Raw genomic sequence first — 13,492 nt, 5'->3', positions numbered from 1 at the left:
TTAAAGAGAGTATTCCACACTATAGAAATGAACAGTATTTAGTCAAATCCAATTTTAGGCAGCTTTTAAATACAGAACTCTCAATCAAACAAAAAATCCCCCAGAAATCAAGCTAAAGACACTAACTTAGTAAATATGACCCTGTCTGTTCAGACAGAATGAACAACTAATTAACAGGCAGGATTTTTCATAAAATCATAGAATCCCTACAGTGCAGGAGAGGCCATTTGGCCCATTGAGTTTGTACCGACTCTCCAACAGAGCATCCCATCCAGGCCCTCTACCCAGCCCTATCTCCATAGCTGCGCACATTTCCCATGGCTAATCCATCTAACCTACACATCTTGGAACACTAAAGGGGCAATTTAGCACGGCCAATCCAGCTAACCTGCACATCTTTGGATTGTGGGCAGAAACCGGAGCACCTGCGGGAAACCCACGCAGACACGGGGAGAACGTGCAAAATCTGCACAGATAGTCACCCACGGCTGGAATTGAACCCAGGTCCTTGGAGCTGTGAGGCAGCAGTGCTAACCATTTGCCATCGTGCTTTCCAAAACATGATTTTTTGTAAATCATTTCCAGATGTGGTTATACAGGTTATGTAAAAGTGCTCTGAACTGTTAGAGCTGGCCAGTCATGTGGTTTATAAGCTGTCATTCCCCATCAGTATGTCTGACAGAAAAAAAACATGATGAATCTTATACCAAATATCTGGTTTATTAAAAATTCATTTCCTGGTTTATGAGGTGGTGGTGTTGACATTATAACGTTGAAGAGGCTATATTCAGAAAGAGTTGACCAGTAATGTAGTTTGGTTTATGATTGGGCAGTACAGAGAGGGTGGAAAATGTGCCTCTTTTGTGGCATGACTGGGAGTATGGGAAAAGGTTAGCTCAGTGAGACACATTGCCTTAAAATAGGAAAACGATTACAGAGTTAAATGACCCACCCAAACTAATTTGCAAACAAAATGCCAACAACACCAGGAATTTTATACCCTTTCCATTAACATAAAATAATGCTCCAAGGTGTTTCACGGAGAGGTATTGAGTACCTAAAATAATAAAGTTCAATCAGAAACTGAGAGGCAGGGGAAGTGAAACAAAGGTTTCCGGTGTCCGTGGCAGATGGTGCCGCTCTGGTGTCTGTGCCGGACAGTGCCGCCCCTGCCGCCATACCAATGCAGCGCCACCCCGACCGCCTACCAAATGACGCTCCCCACCTCCCCCTCCCCAAGCCACTCTAGCTGACAGTCTCAAGTCACTCTAGCAGTCTCCCCGCCCTCACAGTAGGCTTGGATCAAGCAGGTTCATATGCATGAGTGACATAAACATAGAGGGCGGTCCAGTGGAGGGCAGCAGGGTGGCACAGTGGTTAGCACTGCTGTCTCACAGCGCCAGGGACCTGTATTTGATTCCCGGCTTGGGTCACTGTCTGCATGGAGTTTGCACATTCTCCCCGTGTCTGCGTGGGTTTCCTCCGGGTGCTCCGGTTTCCTCCCACACTCCAAAGATATACAAGGTAGGTGGATTAGCCATGCTAAATTGTCCCTTAGTGTCAGGGGGATTAGCAGGGTCAACATATAGGGTTACAGGGATAGGGCCTGGGTGTGATCATTGTCGGTTCAGGCTCGAAGGGCCGAATGGCCTCCTTCTGCACTGTAATGATTCTCTGATCGTAGCACTAGGTTAGCTGTCGGGAGGAATGTCTTACAGAAAGTCACATCCTGTGGAACAAGCTGCTGGCTTATACAGTCGGTGCTGATTTATTGCCAGCATTTAACCCAATGTTTTCATTTTGCCTAAAATGTTTACTCTTTATCTCTCTCAGGAGATTGAGAGTGGTGAAGGGAGCATATTATCTAATAGTTCAAATTTGACATTATATGAAGTGCAATACAGTTCAATTTCTCTTAATCCAATACACAACTCTCTGAAGTTCCTCACTGCACTTACAGTTGCTGGTTATATTTATCCAGCATTAGCGTATATACTGCCATGGTATTGCCCTTATCACCAAATCATACCTCTCTCCATACAAGTTAGCAAGGAACGAGCTGAAAAAGGGGCTTAGGAGAGCCAGGAGGGGACATGAGAAGTCCTTGGCGGGTCGGATCAAGGAAAACCCCAAGGCTTTTTACTCTTATGTGAGGAATAAAAGAATGACCAGGGTGAGGTTAGGGCCGGTCAAGGACAGTAGTAGGAACTTGTGTATGGAGTCAGTAGAGATAGGCGACGTGATGAATGAATACTTTTCTTCAGTGTTCACCAAGGAGAGGGGCCATGTTTTTGAGGAAGAGAAGGTGTTACAGGCTAATAGGCTGGAGGAAATAGATGTTCGGAGGGAGGATGTCCTGGCAGTTTTGAATAAACTGAAGGTCGATAAGTCCCCTGGGCCTGATGAAATATATCCTAGGATTCTTTGGGAGGCAAGGGATTAGATTGCAGAGCCTTTGGCTTTGATCTTTGGGTCCTCGCTGTCCACGGGGATGGTGCCAGAGGACTGGAGAATGGCGAATGTTGTTCCTCTGTTTAAGAAAGGGAATAGAAATGACCCTGGTAATTATAGACCGGTTAGTCTTACTTCGGTGGTTGGTAAATTAATGGAAAAGGTCCTTAGGGATGGGATTTACGACCATTTAGAAAGATGCGGATTAATCCGGGATAGTCAGCACGGATTCGTGAAGGGCAAGTCGTGCCTCACAAATTTGATTGAATTTTTTGAGGAGGTAACTAAGTGTGTTGATGAAGGTAGGGCAGTTGATGTCGTATACATGGATTTTAGAAAGGCGTTTGATAAGGTCCCCCATGGTCGGCTTATGATGAAAGTGAGGAGGTGTGGGATAGAGGGAAAGTTGGCCGATTGGATAGGTAACTGGCTATCTGATCGAAGACAGAGGGTGGTGGTGGATGGAAAATTTTCGGATTGGAGGCAGGTTGCTAGCGGAGTGCCACAGGGATCAGTGCTTGGTCCTCTGCTCTTTGTGATTTTTATTAATGACTTAGAGGAGGGGGCTGAAGGGTGGATCAGTAAATTTGCTGATGACACCAAGATTGGTGGAGTAGTGGATGAGGTGGAGGGCTGTTGTAGGCTGCAAAGAGACATAGATAGGATGCAAAGCTGGGCTGAAAAATGGCAAATGGAGTTTAACCCTGATAAATGTGAGGTGATTCATTTTGGTAGGACAAATTTAAATGTGGATTACAGGGTCAAAGGTAGGGTTCTGAAGACTGTGGAGGAACAGAGAGATCTTGGGGTCCATATCCACAGATCTCTAAAGATTGCCACTCAAGTGGATAGAGCTGTGAAGAAGGCCTATAGTGTGTTAGCTTTTATTAACAGGGGGTTGGAGTTTAAGAGCCGTGGGGTTATGCTGCAACTGTGAGACCACATTTGGAATATTGTGTGCAGTTCTGGTCACCTCACTATAAGAAGGGTGTGGAAGCGCTGGAAAGAGTGCAGAGGAGATTTACCAGGATGCTGCCTGGTTTGGAGGGTAGGACTTATGAGGAAAAGTTGAGGGAGCTAGGGCTGTTCTCTCTGGAGCGGAGGAGGCTGAGGGGAGACTTAATAGAGGTTTATAAAATGATGAAGGGGATAGATAGAGTGAACGTTCAAAGACTATTTCCTCGGGTGGATGGAGCTATTACAAGGGGGCATAACAATAGGGTTCATGGTGGGAGATATAGGAAGGATATCAGAGGTAGGTTCTTTACGCAGAGAGTGGTTGTGGTGTGGAATGGACTGCCTGCAGTGATAGTGGAGTCAGACACTTTAGGAACATTTAAGCGGTTATTGGATAGGCACATGGAGCACACCAGGATGATAGGGAATGGGATAGCTTGATCTTGGTTTCAGATAAAGCTCGGCACAACATCGTGGGCCGAAGAGCCTGTTCTGTGCTGTACTGTTCTATGTTCTATGTACTCCTGGAGCAACACCTCTACAAGAGCTCAATCCTCTGCCAACCTCTCATCTCTCCTTATATCCTGTTCCCTGCATTCACCCCCCACCTAAGTTCTTCTCTGGATATTTTTCTATTCTTTCATATAGTGTGAGTGTCACTATCAAGGGCAACATTGGTTGCTCATTCCCTCCATAACCTTGAGACGGTAATGATGAGCCAGTTTTTTTGAACTGCTGGGTGCACCCACAGAAAGGGATAATGTTTAGGATTTTCACACAGTGGTAGTGAAGGAACAGTGATATTGTTTCAAATCGAGAAGTTGTGTGCCTTGGAGGGGATTTGCTGGTGGTGGTATTCCCATGGATCCTTGTCTTCTAAGTGGTGGAGGTGACAGGTTTGAAGGTGCTGCTGAAGTAGCCTTGGTGAGTTGCTGCAGTGCATCTTGTAGATGGCGCACACTGCTGCCACTGTGCACTGGGGTGGAGGGAGTGAATGTTGAGGGTGGTGGAGGGAGTGAATGTTGAGGGTGGTGGAGGGAGTGAATGTTGAGGGTGGTGGAGGTGGTGAATGTTGAGGGTGGTGGAGGGAGTGAATGTTGAGGGTGGTGGAGGGAGTGAATGTTGAGGGTGGTGGAGGGAGTGAATGTTGAGGGTGGAGGTAGTGTTGATCAAGTGGGCTATTTGATAGCCTTTTGCATTTCCTCCCCCAGTCTCTTCATGCAGTGACCTCCTCTTAGAGTCATAGAGGTCATAGTCATAGTCATATCTCTTCCTTGATAATTTCAGTCGCACCTGACTTTCCCTTATCATTTCACATTTAAATTTAGTGCTCTTCTGTCGTCCATCTTGCACCCTTATTCATGACTACTCCCGTCATCTTGCCTTCTCTCATTTGCATGGTCTCAGTTGTTGACAAGGTTATGCCCATTCACTTCCTTACGCCCATTCACTTCCTTGTGTGTCTCACATCCACCAAAGCCATAAAAGCCTCACTCCTTCTGCATTCACCTTCAAACAACACTTTCAAACTTCCAACCTCCATTTGCCATGACACTGCTCCAGCTGTCAATCTGCTTCGTCATTACCTCTCTTCCATCTTGGATGCCCCTGCCCCCAGTAAATCTTTTACTCTCTGCCATCACTCATAGTCAGGTCAAGCCTCCCCTATCCTATCCACTGTTTTCCCCAACATGATTCTATGAACAAGTGGGAAAACCTATGGACTTCTTTGTCACTAAGATGGGCTCCATCTGCGATTCTCTTTTCCCATTTCTTTCTTCTCCTCAGATTCCTCTTATCCCAGTCCAGAGCATATGCTCTCTAAGCTCATAGAGTCATAGAGGTTTACAGCATGGAAACAGGCCCTTCGGCCCAATTTGTTCATGTCGCCCTTTTATTTAAAACCCCTAAGCTAATCCCAATTGCCCACATTTGGCCCATATCCCCCTATGCCCATCATACCCATGTAACTATCTAAATGCTTTTTAAAAGACAAAATTGTACCCGCCTCTACTACTACCTCTGGCAGCTTGTTCCAGACACTCACCACCCTCTGTGTGAAAAAATTGCCCCTCTGGACACTTCTGTATCTCTCCCCTCTCACCTTAAACCTATGCCCTCTAGTTTTAGACTCCCCTACCTTTGGGAAAAGATATTGACTATCGAGCTAATCTATGCCCCTCATTATTTTATAGACCTGTATAAGATCACCCCTCAGCCTCCTACACTCCAGAGAAAAAAGTCTCAGTCTATCCAGCCTCTCCTTATAACTCGATCCATCAAGTCCCAGTAGCATCCTAATAAATCTTTTCTGCACTCTTTCTAGTTTAATAATATCCTTTCTATAATAGGGTGACCAGAATTGCACACAGTATTCCAAGTGTGACCTTACCAATGTCATGTACAACTTCAACAAGACATTCCAACTCCTGTATTCAATGTTCTGACCGATGAAATCAAGCATGCCGAATGCCTTATTCACCACTCTGTCCACCTGTGACTCCATTTTCAAGGAGCTATGAACATGTACCCCTAGATCTCTTTGTTCTGTAACTCTCCCCAAGCCCTACCATTAACTGAGTAAGTCCTGCCCTGGTTCAATCTACCAAAATGCATCACCTCGCATTTGTCTAAATTAAACTCCATCTGCCATTCATCAGCCGACTGGCCCAATTGATCAAGATCTCGTTGCAATTGGAGATAACTTTCTTCATTGTCCACTGTGCCACCAATCTTAGTGTCATCTGCAAACTTACTAACTATGCCTCCTATATTCTCATCCAAATCATTAATATAAATGACAAATAACAGTGGGCCCAGCACTGATCCCTGAGGCACACCGCTGGTCACAGGCCTCCAGTTTGAAAAACAACTCTCTCCAGTCCAAAGATGTGCGGGTTAGGTCGATTGGCCATGGTAAAATTGCCCCTTAGTGTCCGGAGATGCGTAGGTTAGAGGGATTAGCAGGTAAATATGTGGAGATGTAGGGGTAGGGCCTGGGTGGGATTGTAGTCGATGCAGACTCGATGGGCCCAATGGCCTCTTTCTGCATTGTAGGGTTTCTATGATTCTATGAACCACGGTCAAGAACCCAATTTTGTATCCATTTAGATACCTCACCCTGGATCCCGTGAGATTTAACCTTATGGAACAACCTACCATGCGGTACCTTATCAAAGGCCTTGCTAAAGTCCACGTAGACAACATCAACTGCACTGCCCTCATCTACCTTCTTGGTTACCCCTTCAAAAAACTCAATCAAATTTGTGAGACATGATTTTCCACTCACAAAGACATGCTGACTGTCCCTAATCAGTCCTTGCGTCTCTAAATGCCTGTAGATCCTGTCTCTCAAAATACCTTCCAACAACTTACCCACCACAGATATGAGGCTCACTGGCCTGTAGTTCCCAGGCTTTTCCCTGCAGCCCTTTTTTAACAAAGGCATAATATTTGCCACTCTCCAATCTTCAGGCACCTCACCCGTAACTATCGATGATTCAAGTATCTTGGCTAGGGAACCTGCAATTTCCTCCCTAGCCTCCTACAATGTCCTGGGATACACTTCATCAGGTCCTGGGAATTTATCTACCTTGATGCGCATTAAGACTCCCAGCACCTCCTTCTCTGTAATATGTACACTCCTCAAGACATCACTATTTATTTCCCCAAGTTCCCTAACATCCATGCTTTTCTCAACAGTAAATACTGATGAGAAATATTCATTTAGGATCTCACCCATCTCTTGTGGATCCGCACATAGGTGACCTTGTTGATCTTTAAGAGGCCCTACTCTCTCCCTTCTCTCCTCAAGTCCATGAAACTCACCTGCTCTCTCAAACATATTCCCACTACACTCCTGAATACCTAACTTCCCTTCCATGTTAGCCGATATTGTTAACAGTTTCCTCGCCTCCCATTCAATCCTTGTCATCAGTCATCTCCCCAAAACCCCACTTTTGGAATCTATGTGTGTGAGGTGCCTCTGTGAAGTGAACATATGAATAATGATGGACAGGAAATGACTATCTGGTCCATCCATCCTGCCCCATGTAATATATAAACTGCCCACCCAGAACCATGGCACCTCCTGGGAGAGGCACAAAGTGCCTTGGGATGGTTATCATGGTACAATATAAATGGGATGAGAATATTTAGACTGAGCTCTGGTAGTGGGAATGGGGGATTGTGTTAGAATATTCCAACTGGGCTGCTCTCAGCTCTGACTTGCTTGTTAACTGATGGGTAATGTATTTCCCTCTGCAGGTCTCTCCAATTCTCAGGGATTTCCTGAGCCGGATGCTGATTCACAATGTGACAGAGAGAGCGACATCCATAGAGCTGCTGGCACATCCATTTCTGCTCCAGGCTGGACCACCCGACTGTATGATCTCTCTGATCCAAGAATGCAGACAGTGATTATTTTGTAGAATGTGTCCAATCAGGGGATGTCACCCTGGCCTAGGAGAGTTGTAGCCCAGGCACAAGCTCTGTGCTGAAAAAAGGAGGTAGGAGGCTGAACTCCAGGCTGAGGTTACTGCAGAATTCCAGCTTTATAACGGGAAGGGCTAAGCCGATGACAAGCAGGTAATCAAAGTCTTCACCTCCTGGACTCTGTGGAATATCTCAAAAGGATGGGTATATTATGGTATTGATGGAACTCTGGATAGGATCCATAGCATAGCACTATCCCCAGCACATAGGATGAGAAACTGCAGTCAACACAGACACTGACTCTCACTGGGAACAGTTCCACAGACACTGACTCTGACTGGAGGACAGTTCCACACACACTGACTCTCATTGGAGGACAGTTCCACAGGCACTGACTCTCACTGGGGAACAGTTCCACAGACACTGACTCTCACTGGGGTACAGTTCCACACACACTGGCTCTCATTGGGGGTACAGTTCCACACACACTGACTCTCACTGGGGTACAGTTCCACACACACTGGCTCTCATTGGGGGTACAGTTCCACAGACACTGACTCTGACTGGGGAACAGTTCCACAGACACTGACTGGAGGATAGTTCCACACACACTGACTCTCACTGGGGCTACATTTCCACAGAAACAGTCTGCTGTCTGCTCACTCTGTATTTTCTCCGAGTCCACAAGGTAATTCCAGTCATCGTGGAGGCTGTGCAGTAACATGGGGCCTGTTCTTTGGGAAATAGGTCATTGAAAAGATTTGAGGGCAATGTGGTGTTGTACCAGTGTCTCTTGGCTCTTCTTTCTGTGTGTATTATTCAGTTTTACAATAGGTGGCAGTATGTAGCTGAATTCAGAGGCTGCCTCTCGACTTTTAAGATCAATTGTAAGGATCTTAAATGTACAAGTCGTTGAACTTCCAAAGTGATTCGCTGAAGTGTCCTGACTGTGTGATTAGGTCTTGTATATAAATGCAGGAACATGCACTGCATTCTTATTGCCTATGTTAAGTGTTGTCATGTGATACAGACAAGCCATTGCTTGGGCATTTTCTTCACTTCTAACACAGGTTCATTCACCAATCCCTCATCCAGTGCCTTCACCCTGTTCACACTCATGGTCTAGAAATGATGAGCAATAGGAACATCCAAGTCCATGAGTCGGTACCCCGAACCTCCAGGCCCATGAGAAGTCTTTAAATTTACGCCACAATGAATTTGCATCTCTCTCATGTTTCTGATTCGAGAAGGTCTTGGAGTTCTGTTTTCTGACTAAGAACAACCCTTTTCAAACCTCCAGGCTTATGACGTTTGAACAGCATAGGTCAGCGAGTGCGACACACGAGCACAAATAAGACTAGACTGCCTAGGCTTAAAGAGTGGAATCCAAAGTCACTGGCATACAGGCTGCAAGTTGGACCCAAAGACGAGGTTAATCTTTATGTTGGACAATGTTACCCAAAGACCAACACTGGAGGATCCTCGCAGTGATCACCAGAGAATGTTCAAGAGCCCTGCCTCAAACTTCATCTGTCACAAATATTGAATCATGTGTTTAATAGTTAATGAGCGGACAAGGTTTTCTGATCTTAGATTGGTTTGGTTGTAATCTAAATTTGCTGGTGGTGGCAATGAAGTAACTAACAAAACAGTTCCTGGTCATCTCAAAGAACTGAATGTTAGTCAAATCTGCATTTCTTGTTATGTTTGGGGAACTAGCCCATTAGGCTTAGGCTGAAAGGGCGAGGCAAGGTAAGTTATTTTTATCCAAACCTGTATCGGATAAGGGTAGCTATGAGCGATAGGCCAGTTCAGTGCTTCCAGTGTGGGATGTGGGAGTTCCTGGAAACACCTAGCCTCCCAGAGGTTCACATTTGTGCCAGGTGCGTGGAACTGCAGCTCCTGAGGGACCGTGTCAGGGAACTGGAGCTGCAGATTGCTGACCTTGGTCTAGTCAGGGAGAATGAGAGAATAATTGACATGAGTTATAGGCAACTGGTTACACCGGGGCATCGGGAGGAAGACACGTGGGTCACAGTTAGGAGGAGTAAAGGTCAGAAGGGTAACGTACCAGAGAGTACTCCAGTGGCTGTCTCTCATAATAGGAAGGGCTCGGCGACAGGTTGAGAGGGGAGGGGAGTGAGCAATTAGAGGAGGGGTCACCTGTGGTTGTCCCACTCCAAAACAAGTATATTGTTTTGGATAGTGTGGGGGAGGATGACTCTCCAGGGGTAAGCCACAGTGACCAGGTCACTGGCACACAGTCAGGCTCTGTGGCCTGGAAAGGAAAGAGAGGGGTTAGGAGAGCAATAGTGGTGGGGGATGCGTCGGTTAGAGGCACGGACAGGCGATTCTGTGGGTGCAAACGGGACTCCAGGATGGTAGTCTGCCTACCTGGTGCTGGGGTCATGGATGTCTCCGAGCGGATAGGAGGCATATTAAAAGGGGAAGATAAAGAAACGGATGTCATTGTACACATTGGTGCAAATGACGTAGATAGGAAGAGCAGGGGGGTCCTACGAGAGCAATTCAGGGAGTTGGTAAATAGGCTAAAAAGTAGGGCCTCCAGGGTGGCCATCTCTGGGCTGCTCCCAATGCCTCGTGCCAGTGAGGCTAAGAATAGGGAGTTAGTAAAATTGAATGCTTGGCTAAAGGACTGGTCCAGGAGGGAGGGCTTCATTTTCCTAGATCAATGGGAAGTTTTCAGGAGAGGATGGCACCTGTACAAGAAGGATGGGTCACAACTAAGTTGGAAGGGCACGAATATCCTGGCTGGGAGTTTTGCTAGTGCAGTTCGGGGGGGTTTAAACTAGTATGGCGGGGGGAGGGGATCAAAATATTAGGTCTACAAGTGTAGAGGCTGGGGACGAGCTTGGGGCTGGGACAAGGCTGACAAAGAAGAAGAGCACTCTGGGGGAGGATGACCTCACTGGGCCTGGAGGTCTGGAGTGCTTATACTTCAATGCAAGGAGCGTAGCAGGTAAGACAGACGAACTTAGGGCCTTAATGCTCACGAGGAATTTGGATGTGGTTGCGGTGACAGAGACTTGGTTGAAAGAGGGACAGGACTGGCAGCTGAATATTCCGGGGTACAAGTGTTTTAGGCGAGACAGAGGAGGGGCCAAAAGAGGTGGGGGAGTGGCAGTATTAGTTGGAGAGCATATTACAGCGGTGCAGAGGGAGGACAATTCAGAGGGGTCGTGTAACGAGTCACTCTGGGTGGAGCTTAGAAACAGGAAGGGTGCAGTCACTATGTTGGGGGTGTACTACAGGCCCCCCAACAGCCCTAGGGAAGTGGAAGAACGGATATGTCAGGAGATACTGGATAGGTGCAGGAAAAATAGGGTTGTTGTAGTGGGAGACTTCAATTTCCCTGGTATAGACTGGAAATCGCTGAGAGCAGGGACTCTGAATGGGGAGGAATTTGTAAAATGCGTACAGGAGGGTTCTTTGGAACAATATGTAGATAGCCCGACTAGAGAGGGGGCTATACTGGACCTGGTACTGGGGAATGAGCCCGGTCAGGTCTTCAAAGTTTTGGTAGGGGAACATGTGGCAAATAGTGACCACAATTCTGTTAGCTTTAGGATAGTGATGGAAAAGGATGAGTGGTGTCCCAAAGGTAAGGTGTTGGATTGGGGGAAGGCTAACTTTAGTGGGATCAGGCAGAAATTGGCAGCTCTTGATTGGGAGAGGCTGTTTGAAGGTAAATCCACATCTGGCATGTGGGAGTCTTTTAAGGAACAGTTGTTAGGGCTACAGGACAGGCATGTGCCCGTTAAAAAGAAGGATAGGAAGGGTAGGATTCGAGAACCGTGGATAACCAGGGAAATTGAGGGACTGGTCAAAAAGAAAAGAGAGGCGTATGGTAGGTCCAGGCAGCTAAAAACAGAGGGAGCTCTGGAGGAGTACAAAGAAAGTAGGAAAGAACTCAAACGGGGAATTAGAAGAGCAAAAAGGGGTCACGAAATGTTCTTGGCAGACAGGATTAAGGAGAATCCCAAGGCATTTTATTCATACGTTAGGAACAAAAGTGTTGTCAGGGAAATAATCGGACCTCTCAGGGACAAAAGTGGGGAATTATGCTTGGAGCCCAAAGAAGTAGGGGAGATCCTAAATGAATACTTTGTGTCGGTATTCACAAAGGAGAGGGATGTGTTGACTGGGAGTGTCTCGGAGGGGACGGTTGAACCGTTGGAGAAAATCTCCATTACAAAGGAGGAAGTGTTAGGTTTGTTAGAGAATTTAAAGACTGACAAATCCCCAGGGCCTGATGGAATCTATCCAAGGCTGCTCAGGGAGACGAGAGATGAAATCGCTGGGCCTCTGACGCAAATCTTTGTCTCGTCACTGGACGCAGGTGAGGTCCCAGAGGATTGGAGGATAGCTAATGTGGTCCCGTTATTTAAGAAGGGTAGGAAGGATAACCCGGGTAATTATAGGCCGGTGAGCTTGACGTCCGTGGTGGGGAAGTTGTTGGAGAAGATTCTCAGAGATAGGATGTATGCGCATTTAGAAAGGAATAAACTCATTAACGATAGTCAGCATGGTTTTGTGAGAGGGAGGTCATACCTCACTAACTTGGTGGAGTTTTTTGAAGAAGTGACCAAAATGGTTGACGAGGGAAGGGCCGTGGATGTCGTCTATATGGACTTTAGTAAAGCGTTTGACAAAGTCCCTCATGGTAGGCTGGTGAAAAAGGTTGGATCTCTTGGGATAAAGGGGGAGGTGGCTAGATGGGTGGAGAACTGGCTTGGTCACAGAAGACAGAGGGTGGTAGTGGAAGGGTCTTTTTCCGGCTGGAGGCCTGTGACTAGTAGTGTTCCGCAGGGCTCTGTATTGGGACCTCTGCTGTTTGTGATTTATATAAATGATCTGGAAGAAGGTGTAACTGGGGTGATCAGTAAGTTTGCGGACGACACAAAATTGACAGGACTTGCAGATAGTGAGGAGCATTGTCAGAAGCTACAGAAGGATATAGATAGGCTGGAAATTTGGGCAAAGAAATGGCAGATGGAGTTCAATCCTGATAAATGTGAAGTGATGCATTTTGGTAGAAATAATGTAGGGAGGAGCTATATGATAAATGGCAGAACCATAAAGGGTGTAGATACGCAGAGGGACCTGGGTGTGCAAGTCCACAGATCCTTGAAAGTGACAGAAGGTGGTGAAGAAGGCATATGGCATGCTTGCCTTTATAGGACGGGGCATAGAGTATAAAAGTTGGGGTCTGATGTTGCAGTTGTATAGAACGTTGGTTCGGCCGCATCTGGAATACTGCGTCCAGTTCTGGTCGCCACACTACCAGAAGGACGTGGAGGCTTTGGAGAGAGTACAGAGGAGGTTTACCAGGATGTTACCTGGTATGGAGGGGCTTAGTTATGAGGAGAGATTGGGTAAACTGGGGTTGTTCTCCCTGGAAAGACGGAGGATGAGGGGAGACTTAATAGAGGTGTATAAAATTATGAAAGGCATAGATAGGGTGAACGGTGGGAAGCTTTTCCCCAGGTCGGTGGTGACGTTCACGAGGGGTCATAGGTTCAAGGTGAAGGGGGGGAGGTTTAACACGGATATCAGACGGACATATTTTACACAGAGGGTGGTGGGGGCCTGGAATGCGCTGCCAGGCAAGGTGGTGGAGGCGGACACA

General features: G+C 46.7%; 1 protein-coding gene across 1 annotated transcript in view; it reads left to right on the top strand.

Annotated features, from left to right (window-relative positions):
- The window catches only part of LOC144506903 (serine/threonine-protein kinase PAK 4-like), a 56,136-nt gene extending 47,963 nt beyond the window's left edge, over nt 1-8,173 (top strand). The window contains exon 10 of the mRNA XM_078233257.1: nt 7,675-8,173. Coding sequence (XP_078089383.1) covers nt 7,675-7,827 — 153 coding nt within the window. The 3' untranslated portion in view covers nt 7,828-8,173. The remainder of the gene's footprint in view (nt 1-7,674) is intronic.
- Nucleotides 8,174-13,492: the final 5,319 nt, after the last annotated feature.

Source organism: Mustelus asterias, chromosome 18 (assembly GCF_964213995.1).
Source record: "Mustelus asterias chromosome 18, sMusAst1.hap1.1, whole genome shotgun sequence".
In the NCBI taxonomy this organism is placed as follows: domain Eukaryota; kingdom Metazoa; phylum Chordata; class Chondrichthyes; order Carcharhiniformes; family Triakidae; genus Mustelus; species Mustelus asterias.
The sequence above is the reverse complement of the archived record's forward strand: the minus strand, read 5'-3'. Positions and strand labels throughout refer to the sequence as shown.